The 25,586-nt window shown below is 38.2% G+C and overlaps 1 protein-coding gene across 2 annotated transcripts in view; it reads right to left on the bottom strand.

Moving 5' to 3' along the window:
- CPB1 (carboxypeptidase B1 (tissue)) overlaps window positions 1-25,586 on the bottom strand; it is a 44,566-nt gene that overhangs the window by 11,856 nt on the left and 7,124 nt on the right. For both annotated transcript variants that reach the window (XM_021068540.1, NM_214169.1), the window contains 7 exon segments: window positions 23,508-23,632; window positions 8,030-8,129; window positions 7,840-7,941; window positions 6,894-6,995; window positions 3,545-3,655; window positions 3,368-3,458; window positions 2,349-2,551 (listed from right to left, as the gene is read on the bottom strand). In XM_021068540.1, coding sequence (XP_020924199.1) covers window positions 2,349-2,551; window positions 3,368-3,458; window positions 3,545-3,655; window positions 6,894-6,995; window positions 7,840-7,941; window positions 8,030-8,129; window positions 23,508-23,632 — 834 coding nt within the window.

Genomic DNA, 25,586 nt, shown 5'->3' with positions numbered 1-25,586 from the left:
AAATCAATGCCTGTGATATAAGTGCAAATAAGTTTTATATTTTAATCACCTATCTTATCATCCCCTGGAAAACATAGGAAGTAGCACGTCCTTTTCCTTGAATTTATTAGATTTGTCAGTATAAAAATAAATATCCAAGATAAGATTATTTTGAAGTTTGTATTTTTTTTGAGAATTGATTATGAATTTTTTACTTCCATATAATTTTGTTTTACTTCTTTGTTAATTAGAATTTAAAAGCAATTTTGGAGGATAGAGAAGTGATTTTTAGAGGAGAGTATCAGTGGATCAATGGTTTCACACCAGTTGCAGCACATGTGAACTCACTCTGAGTCTTGGGTCTTTTCCTGGATAAATCATAGGAAGTAACAAGAATTATTCATGTGATTCTAATGGTAGAGCTTATTTGATTCTTTTTTTTTTTTTTTTTTTTTTGTCTTTTTAAGGGCTGCATCTGCAGCATATGGAGGTTCCCAGGCTAGAGTTTGAATCAGAGCTGCAGCTGCTGACCTACACCATAGCCACAGCAGTGTGGGATCCCAGCTGCATCTGCGACCTACACCACCACTCACTGCAACACTGGATACTTAACCCACTGAGCAAGGCTAGGGATCCAGCCTGCATCTTCATGGATGCTGGTCAGATTTGTTTCCACTGAGCCATGATGGGAACTCCTTAATTCTTTTTTTTAAAGGATAATTTGTAGACTTACATCATAATTGTATGGAGCCAGTGGGGCAACAAAATTTTTATCACTAAAAGGGCTTAAACTTATTCCTCAAATAAGAAAAAGCATTGAAACTTTGTGAAGTAGCTCCATTCCAAAGGACACCTTAAGCTTTTATGTTAGCATTAAGTCTTTTAGTGTTTATGTTTAAAACTGGTTATAAGCAAACTGGATATATTTCTTATTATATTTAGTATGGTTTATAATTTTAGTTTTAATATTTTACTAACACATTAGTGCTTAGTTTTTATGGCTTTGCCTTTTCATCTTCTAAGTCAAATTTAAATATATTTACATAAATTAAACAAACAACATCCCCCACCTCCTCTCCTCTGGTGGCCAGAAATCTGGGACTGGAATGAGGAACTGACCACACCCATCTCTGGGACAGCAGGCCTGTGAGCACCCACTCCTGGGAACACTTACAGACTGAGCATGATGGAAAACTGAAGTACTTAATTGTTCCAACTAGTGATGTTCTCCTTTATTTTTTGGCAATGGACAAGGAAAATGGGATGTGTTTTGAAAAATAGCTTTTTTTTTTTTTTTAAAAGAAAAGGATCTGGCCTTAGCTGCCCATTTTCTAAGATTCTGAGTTATTTTTCTGTTTTTCTCTTCACAAAATATTTACAGCATTACATGTTTTGTTTGGTCTATGAAAGACTGAATCTGAAAGTACAAAACAATAGTTTCCAGTTGATAAAGTTACTGGGTCTTTGAATTTATGCATTTGGGTAAGCCAAATATCTATGTCATTGTCTAAGTGGAATACTGGAATACTTTTTTTTTTTTTTTCAGCATAACTTAAATGCTTTAAATCTTATACTTGTTCTTTTAGGTCATTGGTTCCAATTTCTGGCAGCCAGATGTTCATACATTTTCTAAAAAGTTGTTTGAAGGATTAAAACCTGCTTGTTTAAAAAATATCCATTAATATATAATATTTGTTAGTATGAATATTATAAAACCCTTATTTAACTTTTCATGTCATTATATCCTGATTCTTCAACAAGATTGCCAGTTTTGTGAGTTAGGGATACTTAATTTTCTTTGCATTATTTCTCATATCTAGTAAGGAACCATTAAATATCATTTGTTCATTGATTGATTTACTTCTCTGTCTCACCTAATCCAATAGTAAAATAAGCAGTTTTAGGATCTTATCACAACCCAATATCAACCACATGTCTTTAACTCCTAATGACATCTGCCATACTCTGCCTGTGTCAAATCCAGCTCAAGGCAACTTGATAAAATTGACTTTCTGATTAAGATTATGTATGAAATAAAGAAATTTTGTCACTTATCCCAGATGTATCATGTGTGTCAGTAATGTATTGAAGCAGGAGGAGGTGGAACTATTGTTATTTTGAAGATTAGTGAATTAACCACATGTTTGGGATCAGTCCTTGCATCAAAATGATATTTCTTCTAGCTAATTTATCTGGCCTATTTAAGATTCCTTGTAAATCTGTAGTGGTATTTTTATTATTATTTTTTACTTCTGTTACCCAAAATCAGTAATGAAACTTCCAGAAATTGTTCTTGTAATTTTTTTCCAGGAATAGAATTTAAAAGATCTCAACAGTGAAATACTATATATACTACCACAACCACTTACCAACTCAGCATTGTTCTCGGGGAGTTTGTAATCATAGGAATAAGGGTAGAGTATCATCTGTGAGTATGAGTGGATCGTCAGGTATGCTTTGATGGAGGAGAGGTTGTTGCGTATAAAATCAGCCAGGGCCTTGGTCTCTTTTTCAGACTCTGCAGCAGATCCACAGTAAGTCTCATCGCAGGGGTCTGTAGAGGCTCCAGTTGCTAGGAAAGCATATTTTTGTTAGCGGAAAATGGTCACCTACCGAAGTTCTCAGGGCATGTTTCAAAATTTAAAATTAGAGAGAGAGTTAAGTTTTCACAGGAGTTTTTTGTTTGTTTGTTTGTTTGTTTCTTTTGTCTTTTTGTCCTTTATAGGGCTGCACCCACAGCATATGGAGATTCCTAGGCTAGGGGTCTAATTGGAACTGTAGCTGCCAGCCTAAGCCAGAACCACAGCAACGCTCACAGGAGTTTTTATAATCATCCTCATGTATGTATACATTATAAAGTATGTATACATTTAGTCACAAGATTAGGGTGTTTTTAAGCTAATAGGGTAAAAAGTTGCACATGCAATCACCAGTATGTCCCTGTGTAATACTAAGCAACAGTATTAATATCGTGTAAGAATATTAGTAAGTAGGGGACAAACTGATATACATGAGAAATTTCTATATTACTATAATCATTTACTGAAATTGAATCAAAAAATTGTGATTGTCATAATTTTATTTAAATAATTGTTTAAATAATTATTTAATGATGGTCTCCTCTAGATTGTACATTCCACAAGTAGTAGGATTATGTTTGGTTTGTTTGGTCTTATGTTTCCAGGCATCTAGCACAGCTGGAAACACAACAGAGTAAGCAGTATGTTTTTTATTAACTGAATAAATAAACTGTACTTTCAGAAAGTTGGAATTCTAAAATATAAAATTTTGTATTTTTTCTTGTTTTATACACTGTTGTGTTTTCCTCTGATATTTTTCTCCTATGCTTTTCAACAGATGCATGCAAAATAGTCAGCCAGATACTTACTGCACCACCCAGCATCAAAATTTCTGTTGGGGTCTGTGCCAATGCAGGTAGTTCCAGCATTGGTAGAGCGGGTCTTTCTCCACATTCGGTTCTGAAAATGCATTACATGGTTAGGACAAGTATAATGGAAAGTAGCTGGTTTTAATTTCATCAGCCCCTCAGTATTGGTTCGTATACCTTGGTCCAGGTGTAGATGTAGCCATCAATATTGAGCACAGGCAAGACATAAAAGTCTAGCTTGTTGAGGAATTCTGTCATGTGACTCTCATATCCATAGGTGAGAACAGCCTGTATATAAATTACAAAGCAGAATCTCATGGAAAAATGGAATGCATTATGCTGTTAAAATTTACATAAATTAGATGAATGTTGACTTTGGTAACAAAGGTGCTATCCCCTTTTGAGGTAAATATTAATATTTAAAAAGCAATTAGCAAAATATTACTAATAGTTTTGTTTAAAATAGTTTCTAATTCTGCTGTTTCTGTGATATTCTATCCATATGTAATTCATATAATTCTTACTTTATATTTTAACTTTAAAGATGAACAAAAATTTAATAAAGACTTTGAAAGAACATAAATACTCATTTTCTTTGAAATAGTCATTTTAATAACTTTTTTCAAAGTTAGTAGGATATGAGAGTAAGTCCTATTCCTAGTAAAGGAATATCTATGGACAACCATGCATTTTCCTAATACTATCATCTAGAAATCAGTTTAATTTTGATGAGACTTCCTGTAGATGGTCTCAATGAAGGAAGTGCTTGACGTGGAAGAAGGATGAAAAAGCCTCCCACTGTGAAGTGAGATAACATGGTTTTGGAGAGGCTCTCACCAAACCTCCAAGTTGCATGATTGAAGTCTCCTCTTGCTCCTCTTTCTTGAGAAGGGAACCCTATTAATGGTCTAGCTCTCCCTGCTAAATGTTGTGGACCCTTATCTATGAATGAAGCACTTCATGCCTATGTATTGAGTTCTCTTAGTCACATTTCTTCAGCCCCAGGATCATATTAAATTTACATTTAATTCTTCCCTAGGGTTGCTTGGATAGATTTTAAAATATTTAAGGCTTCTAGGTAGTAATAGTTTTATATACTCCTTGGGCTTTGGACGCATATGTTTATTAACACATGATAAAGCATGTGCTTTTTAGGTTGGAGGAACTATAGAACCATGTTCTACTAGTGGTCTACAATTAGAGGTAACAAAGTAATGATGAAAGTTCTTTCCTTCTAGAGGGCAGATGGCAAAATACTACTGAAATTAAAAGATACCAGTTGAGGGACTTCCTGTCATGGCAAGGAGGAAACAAACCTGACTAGGAACCATGAGGTTGTGGGTTCAATCCCTGGCCTCGCTCATTGGGTTAAGGATCTGGCATTGCTGTGAGCTGTGGTATAGGTCACAGGCATGGCTTGGATCCTGTGTTGCTGTGGCTGTGACTGTGGTGTACGCCAGCAGCTGTAGCTCCAATTAGATCCCTAGCCGGGGAACTTCTATATGCCATGGATGCAGCCCTAAAAAGACAAAAAGCCGGAAAAAACAAACAAACAAACAAACAACAAAACCAAAGAAGAAAGAATTCCTATTATAGCTCAGTGGTTAATGAAACCCGACTAGCATCCATGAGGACACAGGTTCGATCCCTGGCCTTGTTCAGTGGGTTATGGATCTGGCGTTGCCAAGAGCTTGTGGTGTAGGTCACAGACATTGCTCAGATCCCACGTTGCTGTAGTTCTGGCATAGGCCAGCAGCTATAGCTCTGATTCGACCCCTAGCCTGGGAACCTCCATATGCTGCTAATGTGGCCCTAAAAGACAAAAAAAAAAAAAAAAAAAAAAAAAAAATACCACTTGGGTACATAGCATGTCTAGAAACCAAGAGCCTGAAGAATAGATATAGAAATATTTATTTTATTTTAGTTTATGCAGTTTTGTTTTTTCTTTTTTTTCTTTTTTGAGGCTTCAGATGCAGCATATGGAAATTCCTAGGTTAGGGGTCAAATTGGACCTGCACCTGCTAGCCTATACCACTGCCACAGCAACACAGGATCTGAGCTGCATCTGCAACCTATACCACAGCTCACAGCAACACCAGATTGCCCACCCACTGAGCGAGGCCAGGATCGAACCTACATCCTCGTGGATACTAGTCAGATTCATTTCTGCTGTGCCACAATGGGAATTACCAGAAGTGTTTTAAAAAGAAATTATATTGCATGTAATAATATTATTATATTTTAAAGTACTTCAACATTTTAAACTTTTCTTTTTGAAATAATTTTAGAGTTGCAAATACAGGGAGTTCCCATATACCCCTCACCCGGCTTCTCCTCATGTTAGCGTCTTACATAACCATGGTGCAACGATCAAGGTGAAGAAATTAATATTGGTACAGTGCTAAACTATAGGCTTTAATTCAGATTTTGTTAATTTTTTTCCATTAATGCCCCTTTTCTACTCTAGGATCCAATCTAGGATCCCACAGTGCATTTGGTTTTCATATCTCCTTAGTCTTCCCTTATCTGTGACAGTTCCTCAGTCTTTCCATGTCTTTTATGACTTTGACACTGTTAAAGAGTACTGGTCTGATTATTTTACAGAAGGTCCCTCAACTTGTGTTTGTCTGATTTTTTTTTTTTTTTTTTTTTTTTAATGATCAGAGGGAGGTTATCCATCTTGGGAAAGAATACGAAAAAGGTGGTATATATTTTTAGTGTATAATGTCAGAGGTTACATGATGTTCATTATGTGTTAAACTAGTGGTGTCACTGGTATTGTTAATCTTGATTACTTGATTAAGGGAGTTTCTGCCAGGTTTCTCCACTGTAAATTTTGCCTTTGTAATTTATTACAAAATTTTGGGAGATACTTTGATGCTGCAAATAACCTATTCCTCTTTAAACTTTTATCCAGTAATTTTTGCATCTATCTGTAGATTTTCCTGAAGTAGTTATTACTATGGTGTTCTAATGGTAGGGCATTTGTATATCCACTAGTTGTAATTCTTCTATAAAGAAAGATGGAGTTGTTCCTTCGCTCTTATTTATTGAATCATCTATATCAATATGAGCTCATGGATATTTAAAAGAGTTTTCACACATATCTTACCATTAGAATTATGAGTATAAAACAGTGTTATTTAGATATTGACTACTATGTACTATTTTCTTTTGTTCTGATGTATACATTGATTACTATCCAGGAGATAATGATCAAGTTGGTGGTTTATCCACAGTCATTAACTTTTAAATGACTTAGTCACTATATTTACTACATGTTTGCCTTTCTACCAAAAGTGGGTAAGAAAGTTGAGTGAAATTCAAATAAATACAGTTTTCTAGATATTTTTAAATTTTGCCTTATAAAGTTCTCTTGGTGACCTTTATAGCTTGGAACTTGTAATTGTGAATTTTTTTCTGTGCTATAGTTCTCTTTTATTGTAGTTAGGTTATAAGGGATTGATTGGAATAAAAAAAAAACACTTTCTACTTTTCTCTGTCAATAATCATTCTACATACTGACCTCTCTCACAAACCACTGGCAAAATGCATGGGAAATCCATTCTCTGGCATGGAAACCACAGTCCATGAAAATGGCAGGCTTATTTGGTCCAGGTTTGCCAACCTATTGCAAACAAAAGGAAAAGGGAGATTCATCACATTGAGGGGTTAACATTCACTACCCTTCTGGGCTCTGGACTCAACAGGTGAAACTTGACAGCAGCAAGAAATATATTCCATGATTAAATTAAAGCATAATACTAGCACAGTGTGTTCTTGCCTCTAGACACTCACAATGTTTGAGCTGAAGGCTTACATGGCTGTTTATTATTTTTATTAAGCTTGACAAGCTCATATTTTCAGAAGATGCTTGATTACCCTGCTTAATTGTACTCACGTGGAGGTTATTTTATGCTGCTATTATTAGGTGACATGACCAAGACAACTGGATGAGTAATTAGAAGTAATCATGATTGTTGCTAATCTTGTAAGAATTTTTCCTTCTCTCCCACGTATTCCTCATTTTTTTATTTTCTTCATTAGAATTGCATGATAAAAATGGCATTAGAGGACGACAGAAACAAATTGTTGATACGCTGTGTAATGTTGTCTGATAGACATGAAGTTTATGAACCTTTTTAGCAAATGGATTTGCAAACAACATCTGGGAGAGGAGAATTTCATCAAGGTAGGTGATCATTTACATTGCTTACAGGAATGTGGTTAAATTTATAGGACTTCTGTTATTTTATTGTATTTTTCCTTTTGAATAAATCAAAATAATGATTTAAAAATTCACATATGATAAAAGAATCTGGGGAATCTGTTTGATTCCCTGGAGGATATAGGCAGGGAAAGAGTTATAACAATGTTTGGGATGAACATGTCTGTGAAACAGATGTTAATGTGTTAGAATTCATTGATTTAAAGCCCTCAGACACGGTGAAGTTATGGTTAAAGAGAATTACCTTGAGGAGGTATATATTGTTTCCTAAAAATGTAGTTCCGATGGCTGTGCGAGAGATGAGGTCTGGATTTTCACTGGTGACTTGCTTAGTCCAAGCCTCTATCTGTGAAATGGAACCATTTGTGGATTAATGTAACATTCTTGGTTCAATTCCCAAAGCAATGTCTGTTGAAATCATGTGAACACCATACCGTTTCCCAGTTGTTGTACTTCTCATAACTGTGTCCAGTTGTACGGACTCTGCTGTCAAACTGAGCCTCTAGCACAGATCTCAGGTTGTTTATGAGTACCCTGTAATAAACCAAATGGTGTGCTTCTGTGAACATAGGTGTGGTTCCCAGTGAACATATGTAAAAACCCAGAGTTTATGCTTTAGCAAATGGTACAATGCATTCTCCATGGAGGCAAATGTGTCCTCTGATTGTTCTTGATGCTCTTCAGCATGAACTACTCATCACAAAGAGTGGGTCAATCATTGAGAAGGATACTGGAGAGTATGAGCAAGGCTCTTCTTTGTCCCACATTTCACATATTTGGGTGTTCTTGGACCTTAAACTTGGAAAATGATTTCCTTGTACCTGGGCATTTTGGACCAGGATCTTGGGCTGCTACAAAAAGCATGCGCCCAAGCCCTCAAGATTTCCCTGGTTTTGCACCCTGGTTTTAGCACTGAAAGTCCCATGTCCCAGGAACCTACTCAATCTCAGGTAAATTGGAACAGCTAGTCACCTAAGGCCTTTCTCTGGATTTGAGAAAACTATCTTGATGGATAGAAATTCAGAAATATTAACAAGCTAAAGATTTATTGGACCAAAGAATACCATTTAAAGTACTAGCTTCTACTTGCCTTTCTTTTGGCTGTTTTAGAGTAATCCAAGAATGGTTCTCCAACAAGGTGATATGAACACTGATGTGAATGGTTCGGTAGCAAGGTGACAGAAACTTTGAGGCCTGGTTAAGCCTATAAATGACTGTTTGAGTGAAAGTTCATATTATAAGAGGCAGGTGTGAAGGTGTGGGTCTATGTGAATTTGTTTCTCTTTGCTACGTTTGAGTAGCAAGTGTGGTCCTAAGGGAAAAATTTTTTATGAGCATTAATGTCTTTGATCATAGCACTGTAAATATTGTAGACAGTAGCTAGTTTGCAGAGACTTCTATTATCCTCAGTCAAGCCTTGAAATGTTTTTATCTGACACATGAAGAATTGTAGCTGCACATCAAAAGTCTGCTTCTCCTCTGGCTGCCCCAAGGGCATTCTGATGAAGTATGTCAGGGACATCTGAACCTGCTCTCTCCTTCATTTGGGCATGAACTTGTGCCTATTTATGGAAAATGCAATCAACTAATACTAAATGATATTTGTTTCCTAGCAAGAGACAAATATTGTTTTAAGGTCCTTAACTGTCTTAAGGTAGTATTTAAAATAAAAAAGGAAAAGAAGAAGAGTTTAAAATTCATTCTGTGAGGGAGTTCCCATTGTGGTGCAGTGAAAATGAATGCGACTAGTATCCATGAGGATGTGGGTTTGATCCCCGGCCTCATTCAGTGGTTTGGGGATCCAGCGTTGCCATGAGCTGCCATGGTGTAGGTTGCAGTTGCGGCTCGGATCTGGGGTTGCTGTGGCTGTGGTGCAGGCCAGCAGCTGTAGCTCTGATTCGACCCCTAGCCTGGGAACCTCCATATGCTGTGGGTGTGGCTCTAAAAAAAAAAAAATCATTCTGTGGAATGAAAATTCCCCATTAAACAACCAACTGTATTCGTTTCTATGGCTGCTGTAAGTTATTCCAAACTAAATGGCTAAAACAACATGAATTTATTATTTTACAGTTTTGAAGACCAGCACAGGTCTCACTGGGCTAAAATCAATGTGTCAACAGAGGTATGCTCATTTCTGGGAGCTGTAGAGGGGAAATCTGATTCCTTGCCCTTTATAGCTTCTACAGGCTGCCCACATTCCTTGGCTCCTTGTCCTTTTTCATCTTCAAAATCAGCAACAGCAGCTCACGTCCTTCTCATGTTTCATCAGTCTGACCTCTTCTTCTCCCTCCCTCTTCCACATGTAAGGACCCTGTGGTTACTTTGGATTTATCCAGGCAATCTAGGATAACCTACCTATTTTAGGTTCAGCTGCTTAACAACCTTAATTTCATTTATGACACTAACTTTTCTTTTCCACTAACAACATATTTAGGTGTTCTGGGGATTGGGATGTAGACATTTTTGGGAGACAGTCAATCATTCTGCTACAGTTAGGAACAATGATTATATTAGTAGTATAATTAATTATATTCAACACCCAAATTGGAATTTTAGAGAATAGCATGGAGTAGAAAGAACCTAGAATTAAGAATCAAAAGCTCAGTGTCATAATTTTGCCTAATATGTAAATTGGCTTTGGAAAAGTCATTTAATCTCAGGGCCTTAATTTCATAACTTTTAGAATTGGATATTTGATTAGCTGGTGTTCACTGTCCTTTTCAGTTCTAAAATGCAATGATTTGATTCAAATCTATAGGTCTAGGTCATTTATACAGATGTCTTCCAAGGTCGAATGAAAGAAAAGTTAAACTATAGTACAGTTGACAGTTACCATCTTCATAAGTTCTGGGGAAATATCTACAATAGAGATAATTTAGGAAAGTTATTTTCAAATCTAACTAAAAAATTAAAGACAAACAGAACCAAAACAAGTAAAGCAAAAACCCTGAAAACTAAAAATGAACAGGCAGAAACCTTTAAGAAAACAACTATTTTCCAAGATCTACAATTTGAAAGAACAAATATTGCCTAACAAGGATGAATTTCTCTGACAGAATGGCAAAACTAAAATCCGAGAGGGGATGGTAAACGACATCTACTTTCCCTTTAACAAGATCTTCCATTGTCAGTGAGCAAGTAAAATAATTATCTAGGTCACATGGTGTCTTAGTGGGTGCTCAGAGAAAAGAGATCCACAGTTAATTGTTCCCAGGCATTCTATAGCCTCAGGACACCAATAGACATTTGTATCTAAGACCATAACCATCGTGACCTCTGAACTACCAGTAACTAGCTCTGAGTGGACGGCGAAGTTGGACTTCCACAGCATATCGCAATATCCTTTCTTTTGCACTCAATCCTCAAATTCAGATTACTTGGGAGAATAAGCGACAGTGTAGAGGCTGGTGTCTTGTTTGGTACTAAGAAGAAACATTCTGTTAGAGTTCTTTTTATGTTAAATATTTCATCAATAATCAGGACAGAGAAGCATAATAAAAACAGTTGGATTTAAGATGACACCCAAAAGTCTCCTCTGGTAATTTTCGGAAGAGTATTAGAATGAGGTTAATAAGTGGTGCTGAATTATGCCTGATGGTTGGGGATTGACCTTAAATGATCCTTTTCAGCCCTATGATTATTTGATTTTATTAGATTTAGGATGGAGCACTACTTTAGCTATATTACAAAATAATATTACTAAATAATGAGCTTCTATTCTAGGAAATTAAAATAATGCCTCTTAATGTGATAGGGATCACGTTATAGCTCCAAAATACAGAGGCATGTACACTAGTTTATACTTTTATATGTTCCTTTTATAGTGTTATCCAACTTTATTTTTTTAAGCATGCAGAGAGAGAGAGAGAGAGAGAGACTCCCCAAAAGCAAGAAACAAGTATGATGTCTAAGGAAGAGAAACATGACTTAGTTTTTTCCCCCTTTTAGATTCCTGAAAAAGGTGGATTTGATCAGTTTCCAGACTATGTACCCCTTGTTTTCCAAGAACACTCCCACGCAAGTCTGAAATATGCAGAAAAATGTTATAGGCAGATAGCAACAATCAGTCTCTTTCTGATTGGCTGGGCGCAGACAACCTTCCTGCAATTTGTAGGAGGGAATTCTGTGAAGGCTCACCCACCCACCAAAAGCTTCTGTCAACTTGGCTTCAGAACCATAAGTTGGAGATTTACACCATCTAATCCCTAATCTGTACCTAAGGTGAGACATAAGCATTTAAAAACTCAGTTATCTTTCTTGATGCACACATTTTGAATTGTTTAATAGTAGTTCAGAATCTGATTAAAACTGCTAAATGATGAAAGTCTTTGTGCAGAGGGTTGGAACTGCTGAAAAATCTGAAAAACTATTTTGATGGAACTGGTGCAGTCAATGGTTCCTGTTATATAGAAAAACAACTGCAAATTCTTGCTGGCAGAAAACCATCTAAATACACATTAGGAGATGGGATCAAGATAGCAGAGGAGTAAGACATGGCACTCTTTCTTCCACAAACATATCAAAAAACCCCATCTACATGTAGAAGAGTTTGCACAAAATCTTTACTGAATGCTGGCAGAAGACATTAAGCCTTCAAAAAGGGCAGGAAACTCCCCACATAACCAGGTAGCACAAAAGGGAAAAAAGAGAGAGAGAAGAGAGGGGAAAAAAAAGGAATAAGGACAGGACAAGCACCCCTGGGTGGGAGCTATGAAAGAGAAAAGGAAGCCACATCCTGGGGATGCCACCTAATTGACAGGAAGATCAGCCAAGATGGAGGGACCAAAAGCCTCAAGAGAAAAGCTCAGCAGCTGGGCTGAGGAGAGGAAAGCAGAGAGAGCTGCATGGACCATCTGTACTACCTCCTGGGACACCACAACCTGAGATGCTCAGAAGGGGGCTGGGCACTGAGACTCAGGCTCTAGAGGTCAGTTTCCCAGAGAGGGCTAGGGTTGGCTGTGTGGAGACAGCCTGAGGGGCTAGGGAGCAGTGCGCCAAGGGCTGGGGAGCAGAGCACCACAGAGGAGGGAACCTGGGAGGAGGTCTGGGCTGGAAGGAGAAGCAAGGAGCCATTATTGGGGAGGGCAAGAGGAGGCAGGTGGACAGTCATAGGAATAATTTTCTGTGTGTACATGTGGACTCTCAGAGGGTGGGGACATGGGCGGCAAGACCATGGGTGATGGGCTTTGGGTGGCAGCATTTCCTTCATGGGCTGAACTTGACTGGGCACCTCTTGTATGGTCTACAGGTGGTGGTGGCAAACCACTAACGTCGTCTCAGACTTCAGAGGCAGGTGTGGCCCACACTACTAGAGGTCCATGAACAGGCACTACCTGCGGCCCCAGTCATTTCAGAGGTTGGCACTGCAACTAGGCACCACCTGTTGTTGTTCTCACACCCTTGGAAATGCACACACCCTGCCACTGCCACTGCCAAATGCTCTGGGCACCATCTACAACTGCTTGAGGGTCAATGCCGTTTCCCAGGGCCTTGCAACCAGGATCAGCCTGTGCCACCTTCCCACGGGTCCTTGCTTACTATCAAAAGCTCAGCAACCACACACTGGCTACTAGCCCTGCCCATTGCCTTAATCTCCTTGGAAGCACACACAGCACCCTATCAAGGGGATAATAGCCTGCACACATGGAGGGAAGAGACAGTAAGTACCCAAACCTAGAGCAGTCCTCATGCCAAAAATAAATAGTAAGCCCTCACAAAATACCCAGGGGTGCTCTCATATGTAAATAGCCCTCCAAGACTATAGTAGTTGTTTTCCCTAAACTCACAGAATAAGAAAAATATAAGCAAAATGAAGAACCTTAGGAAATATTTCTAGTTAGAAGAATGGGAGAATTCCCCTGACGGAGCAAACAAAGAAACAGATCTCTACAGTCTAATAGACACTTAGTTCAAAAAGGAGATAGTGGGAGGCAGAGCAAGATGGAAGAAAAGTAAGAGCTTGCACATACCTTCTCCCACAAACACATCAAAAAAACACATCTGCATGTAAAACTACTTGCACAGAACATCAACTGAATGCTGGCAGAAGAACTTAAACCTCCAAAAGGGCAAGAAACTCTTGACATAACTGGGTAGAACAAAAGAAAGAGAGAGAGAGAAGGAATCAGGATGGGACTAGCATTCCTGAGAGGTAGCTGTGAAGGAGAAAAGGAACCCATCTCCTGGGAAGCCACCTAACTGACGAAATATCGGCTGAGTCAGTGGGACCTCAAAGTTCCTGAGAAAAGCATAGCAGCTGGACTGAGAACAGCAAAGCAGAGTGAGAGCTGCACAGATCATCTGAACCACTGGCCTGGACACCACAGCCTGAGATGCTTGGGTGGGGGCTGGGTGCTGAGACTCAGGCTCCGGAGGTCAGTCCCGGAGAGAAAACTGGGGATGGCATGAGGGGCTAAGGAGCAGTGCACCATGGGCTAAGGAGGGGAACACCATGGCAGAGGGAACCTGGGAAAAGGTCCAGACCCACAGGAGAGGCAAGGAACCATTGCTGGGGAGGAAGGGTGGGCCACCATAGGAAGTTCCCTGTGCTGGAGCATGTACATGCCCTCAGGCTTAGAGGGTGGGACAGCTCTGGGGAGGCTATGGGCAGAGAGAAGCCTCTTGCTCTTTTAAGGGAGATTAGGTACTTCTTGTGGAGGCTACCGGTGGCCACCTATTTTGTGGGCTAACGGCATAAGGGGATTAAGTGCAATGTGGTGCCTCTTGCACGATCCATAGGTGGTGGGGCCACAGACTGTGGCGGTCGTCTCAGAGGCCAGAGGGAGGTGTGGCTTGACACCACTGGGGGCCTGTGAGTGGGCTCCACCAGTGGTCCCAGTCACCTCAGGGGTTGCCAAAACACAAAAAAGAGGGTATTGTAACCAAGCACCAAATGATGTTGCTCTTATTCCCCTGGGGACACACCCATCCTGCAGCTGCCACTGCCAAATGCTCTGGGTGACCCCAAGACACTTGGTCACTGTCCCTTCCCAAGGCCCTACAACTAGGAGCAACTGGTGCAGCACCTCCTGTGTGGGATAAGGGGGCAGGGTGCTTCTAGAGTGGTCAGCAGGCAGCAGGGGCAAACTTATGCAGTTATCTCTGATTCCAGAGGTGGACGTGGCCCATTGCCATTGGAGATGTCTGAACAAAAATTACTTGCAGCCCCATTGACCTCAAGGGCACCACAGAGGAGGGCATTGTGACCGAATACCACCTGTTGGTGCTCTCACACTCCTGGGAACACATCCGCCCTGCTGTTGCCACTGCCAAACATTCCAGGCAGTACCCACATGCCTGATCTCTGTCACTTCCCAAATCCTGCAACTAGGAGCATCCTTTATAACACCTCATATATAGGCTAAGTGAGACAGGTTTCTTCATGCATGGTCTACAGGTGGCAGGGGCAAACCACTGCAGTTATCACTGAGATTGTCATGGCCTACTCCCACTAGGGGTCCCTGAACAGGCACCACCTGTGGTTCCAGTCACCTTAAAGGAGGGCATTGCAATCAAACACAAGCTGTTGTTGCTCTCACTCCCCTGGGAACTCACACACCCTGCTGTTGCTACTGCCAAGTGCTCTGGTCACCTTGAAGATCTGCCTAGAGTTTATTACCACTTCCCAGGGCCCTGCAACTAGGAGTAGCCTGTGCCACCTTCCTGCAGGTCCTTGCTGCTATTGAGAGCCCAATGACCAGGCACTGACTGCTGGCTCTACCCATTGCCTCCTTCTCCTTGAAAACACGCTGAGCATCCTGGGAACAACAGCCTGCTCACACCAAAGAAAGAGACAGCAAGTATTCAAACTCCCACAGCAAAAATAAATAGCAACCCCCCAAAAAAACAAAGGGGCATTCTTGCATAGAAGTAGCCTTACAGACTACAGTTTGGCTTCCCCGAACTCACATAAAAAGAAAAACACAAGCAAGATGAAGAAGCACAGAAACCATTTCCAGTTAAAGGAACAGGAGAATTCACCTAAAGCAGACAACAATGAAATAGATTTCTGCAGTCTGACAGACATTGAGTTCAAAAGGGAGGTATTGAAAATACTGAAGGAATTAAGAGAGGATATTAAGTAATGCAGATTCCTTTAGAAAGGAACTAGAAAATATAAGGAGCCAAGAAAAACTAGAAAATTCATTTGCAGAGATACAAACTGAGCTTAAGGCAATAAAGAGCAGAAAGAATAATGCGGAGTAACGAATTAGTGAATGAAAGATAAAATAATGGAAATCACCCAATCAGGACAGAAGACAGAATAACAAGTGAAAAAACATGAAAGCAATATAAGAGGCCTATGGGATAACATAAAGCAGGCCAATCTATGCATAATAGCAATTCCAGAAGGAAAAGAAGAAGAAAAGGGGAGTGAAAATATATTTGAAGAAATTATGGCTGAAAACTTAGAAATCTAAAGCATACTGATATCAAGATACAGGAAGCACAGAGGGCCCCAAACAAGTTGAACACAAACAGGCCTACACTAAGACATGTTATAATAAAAACAGCAAAAGTTAAAGAAAGGATTCTAAAGGCAGCAAGAGAAAAGCAATGCATTAATGATAAGGGAACCCACGTAAGCCTATCAGCTGATTTCTCTACGGAAACACTGCAGGCCAGAAGGGAGTGGCAAGATATATTTAAAGTGCTGAAAGGAAAAATTTTGCAACCTAGAATACTTTATCCAGCAAGAATATCATTTAAATTAGAAGGGGAAATAAAGAATTTCTCCAACAAATGAAAGCTAAAAGAATACAGCAGTACTAAACCCATTCTAAAAGAAATACTGAAAGGGCTTCTCTAAAAAAAAAGGATAGAAAAGAGAGAAAAGGAAGAATTAGGATGGAGGAAACCACAATTGGAAAGCAATCACTTAAATAAGCCACATACAGATCTAAACATGAAGATGTTAAAAAAAAAAAGACATCAAATCATACAATGTGGGGAAGGAAATTAAGAAAATATAGATTCTTTTTTTAATTTTAAAGATGTGTCTGAGCCTATATGACTAAGAGGCAAAAGCAAGCAGGTGTAGGAAGGGCTTAATGTGCTTAAAAAAACAGGTCAACCACAAGTCAAAACCAAATATTACATTCACAAAAACTGAAAAGAAAAGTACTCAAGCATAAAATAAATGGAAACCATCCAACCCAAAAAAGAAAAGAAGAAAAGAGAAACATAGAATCAGCTGGAAAACAAGATTTAAAATGGCAATAAATACGTATCTGTCACTAATCACCTTAAATGTCAAAGGACTGAATGCTCCAATCAAGACACAGAGTGGCAGATTGGATAAAAAAGCAAAAACCTAAAATCTGCTGCCTACAGGAAACTCACCTTAGATCAAAGGACACATATAGATTGAAAGTGAGGGGATGGGAAAAGGTATTTCATGCCAGTGGACAAGACAGGAAAGCAGGAGTTGCAGTACTCATATCAGACAAAATAGACTTTAAAACGAAGCCCATAAAGAAAGACAAAGAAGGACACTATTTAATGATTAAAGGATCCATTCAAGAAGAGGATATTACAATCATCAATATATATGCCCCTAATATAGGAACACCCAGACACCTACAACAAATACTAACAGACATAAAAGGAGAAATCGATGCGAATACAATCATAGTAGGAGACTTTAACACCCTACTCACATCAATGGACAGATCCTCTAGACAGAAAATCAATAAGGCAACAGAGATCCTAAAGGACATGATAGAAAAGTTAGACTTAATTGACATTTTCAGGACATTAAATCCAAAAAAATCAGAATATTCCTTCTTCTCAAGTGCACATGGATCATTCTCAAGAATTGATCACATCTTGGGGCACAAAGCTAATTTCAACAAATTTAAGAATATAGAAATTATTTCATGTATCTTCTGTGATCACAATGGCATGAAACTAGAAATCAACCACAGGAAAATAAATGAGAAAAAACTTACTACATGGAGAATAAACAACATGCTACTAAAAAACCAATGGGTCAGTGAGGAAATCAAGAAGGAAATTAAAAAATACCTCAAGACAAATGATAATGAAGACACATCCACTCAAAATATGGGATACCACAGAAACAGTGGTCAGAGGAAAATTCATAGCAATACAGGCCTTCCTCAAAAAAAAAAAAAAAAAAAGAAAAATCTCAAATCAACAACTTAACCCAACACCTAAATGAATTAGCAAAAGAAGAGCAAACAAAACCTAAAGTCAGCAGAAGGAAGGAAATCATAAAGATCAAAGAGGAAATCAATAAAATAGAGATTCAAAAAACAATAGAAGGAATCAATAAAACCAAGAGGTGGGTCTTTGAAAAGGTAAACAAAATTGACAAACCTCTGGCTAGACTTACCAAGAAGAGGAGAGAAAAAACCCAAATAAAATAAGAAATGAAAAAGGAAAAGTCACAATGGATACTGCAGAAATACAAAAAACCATGAGAGAATACTATGAACAACTGTATGCCAACAAATTTGACAACATAGAAGATATGGACAACTTCCTTACAGCTTACCAAAACTGAATCAAGAAGAAATAGATCTACTGAACAGACCAATCACTAGAAATGAAATTGAATACATCATAAAAACACTCCTTACAAATAAAAGTCCAGGACCAGATGGCTTCACAAACCAATTCTACCAAACATACAAAGAGGAACTTATACCCATCCTCCTTTAATTTTTTCAAAAGGTTGAAGAAGAAGGAACACTCCCAAAGACATTCTATGATGCCACCATCACCCTAATTCCAAAACCAAAGATACCACTAAAAAAGAAAACTGTAGACCAAAACTATAACCAATATAGACGCAAAAATTCTCAACAAAATTTAGCCAACCGAATCCAACAACATATCAAAAAGATCATACACTACGACCAGGTGGGATTCATCCCAGGTTCACAAGGATAGTTCAACATATGCAAATCAATCAACATCATACACCACATTAACAAAAGAAAAGTAAAAAACCACATGATCAACTCAACAGATGCATAAAAAGCATTTCACAAAATCCAGCATCCATTCATGATAAAAACTCTTACCAAAGTGGGTAGAGATGGAACATACCTTAACATAATCAAAGCCATTTATGATAAACCCACAGCAAATATAATACTCAATGGAGAAAAGCTGAAAGCCTTTCCACTAAAATCTGAAACAAGGTAAGGATGTCCACCCTCACCACTGTTATTCAACATAGTACTGGAAGTCCTACTCACAGCAATGAGACAAAGAAAAAAAAGGTATCCAAATTGGAAGAGAAGAGGTAAAATTGTCACTCTGTGAAGATTACATGATATTATATATAGAAAATCCTAAGGATTCTACACAAAAGCTACTTGAACTGATCAATGAATTCTGTAAAATAGCAGGATACAAGATTAACATTCAAAATCAGTTGCATTTCTGTGTACTAACAATGTATATTAGAAAAGAAATATAAAAATACAATATCTTTTAAAATCACACTCAGGAAATTAAATACCTAGGAATATACCTGACCAAGGAGGTGAAAGACATATGCTGAGAATTATAAAACATTAATCAAGGAAATTAAAGAAGATGTAAAGATATGGAAAGTTATTCCATGCTCCTGGGTTGGAAAAAATTAGTATCATAAAAATGGCCATATTACTCAAAGCAATTTACAGATTCAATGCAATCCCTATCAAATTACCCATGGCATTTTTTGCAGAACTATAAAAAAACAATCCATACTTTATATGGAACCATAAAAGACCTAGAATTGCCGAAGAAATCCTGAGGAACAAAAACCAAGCAGGAGGCATAACTCTCCCAGGCTTCAGGCAATATTACAAAGCTATAGTAATCAAGACAGTGTGGTACTGGTACCAAAACAGATATACAGATCAATGGAACAGAATAGAGAACCCAGAAATAAACCCAAACCCTATGGTCAATTAATCTTTGACAAAGAAGCAAGAACATAAAATGGGCAAAAGTCTCTTCAGGAAGTGGTGCTGGGAACACTGGACAGCTGCATGTAAATCAATGAACTAGAACATACCTCACACCATGCACAAAAATAAACTCAAAATGGTTTAAAAGACTTAAAAGAAGACACCATTAAACTAGAAGAGAACATAGGCAAAACATTCTCTGACATCAACCATACTATTGTTCTCTTAGGTGGGTCTCCCAAAGCAATAGAAATAAAAACAAAAATAGACCAGTGGAATCTAATCAAACTGACAAGCTTTTGTATAGCAAAGGAAACCATTAAAAAAAAGACAACTTACAGAAAGTGGAAAAATAATTTTAAATGATGTAGTATACAAGGGGCTAATCTCCAAACAACTCCAGCTATCTCCAAAATACAAACAACTCATACAACTCAACAGCAAAAAAAAAAAAAAAAAAAAAAAACCGAAAAGCAAAACAAAACAACAACAAAAACCAATTGAAAAATGGGGAGAAGACCTGAATAGGCATTTCTCCAAAGAAGACATACAGATAGCCAGCAGGCGTATGAAGAAATGCTCAACATCACTAATTATTAGAGAAATGCAAGTCAAAACTACAATGATGTGCCACTTCACACTGGTCAGAAAGGCCATCATTAGTAAGTCTACAAATAACAAATACTGGAGAGGGTGTAGAGAAAAGGCAGCCCTCCTACACTGTTGGTGGGAATGTAAATTGTTACAACCGCTATCAAAACAGTATGGAGGTACCTCAGAAAACTAAATATAGAACTACCATATGATGCCCAATCCCACTCCTGGGCATATATACAGACAAAACTTTCTTTGAAAAAGATACATGCACCCTATGTTCATTGCAGCACTATTCACAATAGCCAAGTTATGGAAACAACTGAAAGAAATGTCCATCGACAGATGAATGGATTAAGGTGTGGTACATATACACTATAGAGTACTACTGAGCCATAAAAATGAACAAAATAATGCCATTTGCAACAACATGGATGGAACTAGAGACTCTCATAAGTAAGTCAGAAAGAGAAAGACAAATACCATATGATATTGCTTATATGTGGAATCTAAAATATAGCACAAATGAACCTATCTACAGAAAAGAAACTCATGGACATGGAGAACAGACTTGTGGTTGTCGAGGGGGAGGAGGAGGGAGTGGGATGGACTGGACTGGGAGTTTGGGGTTAGTAGATGCAAACTATTGCATTTGGAGTGGATAAGCAATGAGATCTTGCTATGTAGCACAGGGAAGTATATTCAGTCTCTTGTGATGCAACATGATGGAGGATAATGTGAGAAGAATGTGTGTGTATGTGTGTGTGTATATATATGTATATATGTATAACTGGGTTACTTTGCAGTACAGCAGAAATTGACAGAACATTGTAAGTCAGCTATAATAAAGAAATTTTAAAAATGCACATTAATTACCATATGAAGTAATAATGGGATGCTTAAAGTCCGGCAAGGATATTGCTGGTGTGCTGCTACAGGATTTCTAGGGACTTATTATTACTTAATATTTAGAAAATTATATGCCGTAAATGTGCTAAGCAAAAATTAACAAGATTTTAGCCCTCAGGGAATGTCCTTTGTTCTACATGAAATATCATGTATACACAATTCCCCAAAAGCTTACCCACTAAAAAAGACATGAATTTTTCTACCTGGTACAGAGAGATTGATAAGTGATTAAAAACTATTTTACTACTTTGTGATCCTAGTACAATTAGAATGTCATTCAGGTGGCCAGGGATATTATCTTGTGGTCGCTGATCTTTTGTTTTTCCTAAAGAATTATAAAGAACTATTATCTTTTTGAATAATACTCAGGGCTTCTAAAGTCCTTCCTAATGTAATAAAAAGAACAAAATATCACAATGAATTTTAATCGCATTTTGAAACTTATTGGTATCTTTGTTTTAAAAAGACAGTCAATTCTTAAGGTCACATTTTAACTCTTCCCTCAGGCAAAAGCAGATAATTAAACTGTGTATGAAATGTGATAGGGGGTTAAAAAAAGTTTCCATTGACCTTTAAAAATGCATATAATGTACCTCTTTGTACAATAGTAAACCATAGTAGCATTCATAGCAATGATAATAACTGTTGCAGTTTATTTACATATTGTTTTAGTTCATCTTTATAACAGCCCTTTAGAGTGGCATTATATATATGTATATCTTCACTTTATGAACATAAGCTTATAAGGATCCTTTCCTTATAAGGACAAGGAAGCCAGAGATCAGAAAGATTAAGCAAATTATCCAAGGTCTCTTAGCCAGGAAGTTGCAGAGTCAGGATTTAAGCCTCATCTATTTTTTTCCCCAGAGCATAGCTTGTATTATGCTGCACCACTTCTCCTGATGGAGGTTCAGGTTTTATAGGTGATAATTCTGATATCTTTACTAGCATAAATGCTATTCTATGTTTTGAGATGTGAAAAACAACAGAAAATTTCTGTTAGAATTATGTAGGTCACATTTTCTCTATAATGGAGACTTGAGCTTATTGTAGGGGATTGTTGGATTAACATATGAATGTTCAGGACTGGATCCTGAGATGGTCTCTCTGCTTCTCACTTATCCACTCTCTAGTGGAAAACTCTGCTTTAGGCTAAAGACCTAATTTCTGCCTTCCCTCAAGTGTGTATAAGTCTTAGCATATAGTCTGTTCTTAGCATGATTTTTCCTTGTCTTTGTCTGGCTAAGTTCTCATCTTTCAGTTCTTAGCTGCAGCCTCCTTTCTGAGCATGACCCTCCATGATCCCTAGACCTGAGCTATTTCCCTCCATCTCCAGCTCTTACTCTTCTTGATATCTATTACACATATTAAAATTCTTTGTTTAAAGTTCATTTTCCTCTGAAGGGGCAGGGCCAAATCTATTTTTTCAATACTTTTTATCTGTAGGCACACACTATTTATTTGTTGGATCAGTAAATGGTCAACTGCCTCTACTTAGGACATCCCCAACTTTTTTTTTTTTTTTTTTTTTTTTTGGCTTTTTACATCACACCCATGGAATATGGAAGTTCCCAGGCTAGGGGTCAAAACAGAGCTACAGCTGTCAGCCACAGCACAGTACAGTACAGTACCACAGCACAGTACCACAGCACAACACAGCACAGTACCACAGCCACAGCAACAGCAGTTGAACCTTGTCTGTGACCTATACTACAGCTCATGGCAATGCTGGATCTTCGATCCACTGAGCGAGGCCAGGGATTGAACCCGCAACCTCAGAGGATAGTAGTCAGGTTCATTTCCTCTGTGTTGCAACAAGAACTCTGGATGTTCTCATCTTAAAAGGCTTATATGGACCAGCATGGTATTTAGAGAAGAGATATGGAGTGATCAGCTTAATCAATTATACTCTAGACCTTTGGGGAACCACTGTCCTTTTTTTCAGTCCTCCTCTCCATGCCTTCTCCTACCATTAGAGATAGTTGGGGACTTTGGGAGGGAAAAGGACATAAGGACCATTCAGACTGACTATAGTCTGGTCCTTAATCTAGAGAAGTATGAAGAACCCTTGTGGCTCATAATAGGGCTGGTGCTCACCTTAAAAGAAGACTTGATATGATTTGGGACTAAAACTGTGTCTAGCTAATAATAGGATATCCACTGGTTTGGCTTGTAGTCCATATATCATATGGCTTGTAGTCCATATAAGCCAGTAGAAGGTTATTGCTAAACCTGCTGGCTAAAGATTTGAGATTCAAGAGTAAAAATAATTTTTATTAAAGCAATAGTTAAACACAAAAATCTACCAGGCCTGATATCTTAAGACTTAGAATTCAGGGCCAGCTCTGCCATGACCTATTTGTGGGGAACTGGAGAAGCCAGTGTCTTGAACTTGTTTTTACCTTCCCAGGGTTTTTCAGAGACCAGGATGTGAGCATACATGGGAGAGAGTATTCATCACTATAAAACATGAACTTACTCATATTGTAGTTCATTCTGCTCCAGAAAGTCTTCCACAGCCAAAATATCTTCTGCTTTCACACGGAAGTCAACTGTACTGTGAGGTTTGATTTGTGTGACAGAATCTGGTTTCCAGAAGTCAATCTGAATAAGGAATAAAACATATTGTATTGGACACCTATAATTCAGTGGGTAAATTATCACCAGCAAGCACATTATTGCTCTACTCCAATGTTATTTTCAAACTCAAATTATCCATGAAATCTCTTAAAAGTATCTCCTTTGAGTGAACAGGAGTTGGGACCAAGCAGTTAGATGTCAATAAAAGTGTTTACACATATGTACATACATAGCATTTATTGATTATCAGCAATCATAAAGAACATATAATCATCTCCCATAATGCTAGTTAATTGCAGTATTCTATAACTGCTCTTTGCTATTTATTGATTTTCTGGAGCAACTGCTTATTGTGATAACAATGTTTGTAGTAATGGATAAATGTGCTGAATGAATGATGATGAATTAACTAGAGCCACAAAATTTAATAGAAGGAAATTGGTCTTTCCCTATTACTTTTTTTTTTTTTTTTTAATGGTGGCACCCGTGGCATATGGAAGTTCCTGGGCCAGGAATTGAATCTCTGCTGAAGCTGCAACCTATGCCACAGTAGCAGCAGCAATCCTGGATCCTTAGACCACTGCACTGCACTGGATCAGTGATTGAACCTGTGCCACCACAGACACAATACCAGATCCTTAACCTGTTGTGCCACAGTGGGAACTTGCCCCTTTTACTTTTTAATGGACTTGTTTTATGAGTTTATCTTGTAACTCAGTGCTATCTATACAAGTCGCAATAATGAGTGGAACCAGGAGCATCCCTGACCTGTGAAGGATCCATCAGGGAGGAAAAATGTATCTTTCCATAGTGGTCATCTTGGTACCATGGCCAGAAACAAAATATTCACTAGGATCCTACAATGTGCTGTTTTTTTATTTGTTTGATTATTTATCAACTGTTACTGTGCTCCCTATTTGCTAGGCTCTGTGCCTGAGACTTAGAAGTATACTAATGAGCAAATAAAACATGGGGATATTGTAGAGAAAATTATGCACATATGTAGGATGGCATATATGATAATTCAAATGTTTTCTTTGTGGATGTGTGGTTTCAAATCTCCTTTTTTCCTTGGGAAAATGTTAACCAAGGACAACCTGCCTCTCTTAGGTCTCTGTTTTTCTCTTCTTTCCTTGAGTTAAGTAAAGCCCTAGACCCCTGAGGTAACCAGGACATTGGGTCTTTCTTGGACTCGGTGTCTCACCTAAATCCTGTTTAGATGTTTATTAGCTAGTCTCAAGATGGAGTTGTGACTGGTGGTATTTTTTAGGACCATGCTTTAGAATGTAGGAAGGAGTTTGGGCAGACTTAGAGGTTGTTAAGTAGAAATTAATGATGTAAGATATTAAGTTGAATCAATTTTAGATACACCTGTGGATAACACAGTAGCCTTATATCCCATCATTATAATCTTCTAACCACTACAGATGTCTAGAGGATGTTGAATCATGAGTCAGGATCATAGGGAATGTCAGGGCAGTGGGAGGTAGGGATATTAGGATTACACAGAAGGGATTCCAGGGGAAATAGTGTGAGTGTGATTGTCACTAAGGTGTTGAAAGGAGAGAGTATTGATAACTTGATAAGGATTGGCTACAGAATATGATCTAGTGAGTCAAAGATGAGAGGTTAAAAGATACTGGAGGGAAGTGTAAAGGCTTATCATGATAAGGACAGAGAAAGCAGAAGGCTGGCAATGAATTCTAGTTAGCCAGCATTGTAAAGAGAAGGACAATGAAGATAAGCACATTGCAGGAGAAAGCATAGTTTTAAAAGTTAACTCTGAATTTGTATTCTTAATAAATGCCTGTTTTCCATGGTGGAATGGGAGGAGGGGGGTGTATATTTATTACAGATACAGAGCTTTAGAATTGGTAAAGCACATAAAGTCCTCTAAGCATCTCCTGGCAACTTGACAGTACCCTACTCATACTTAATGCTGGGACCTTTTAGCATGCTCAGGAGACACCCCACTGCC

This window comes from Sus scrofa, chromosome 13 (assembly GCF_000003025.6).
Source record: "Sus scrofa isolate TJ Tabasco breed Duroc chromosome 13, Sscrofa11.1, whole genome shotgun sequence".
NCBI lineage: Eukaryota > Metazoa > Chordata > Mammalia > Artiodactyla > Suidae > Sus > Sus scrofa.
Note: the sequence above shows the minus strand (reverse complement) of the source record. Positions and strands in the feature narration are given on the sequence as shown.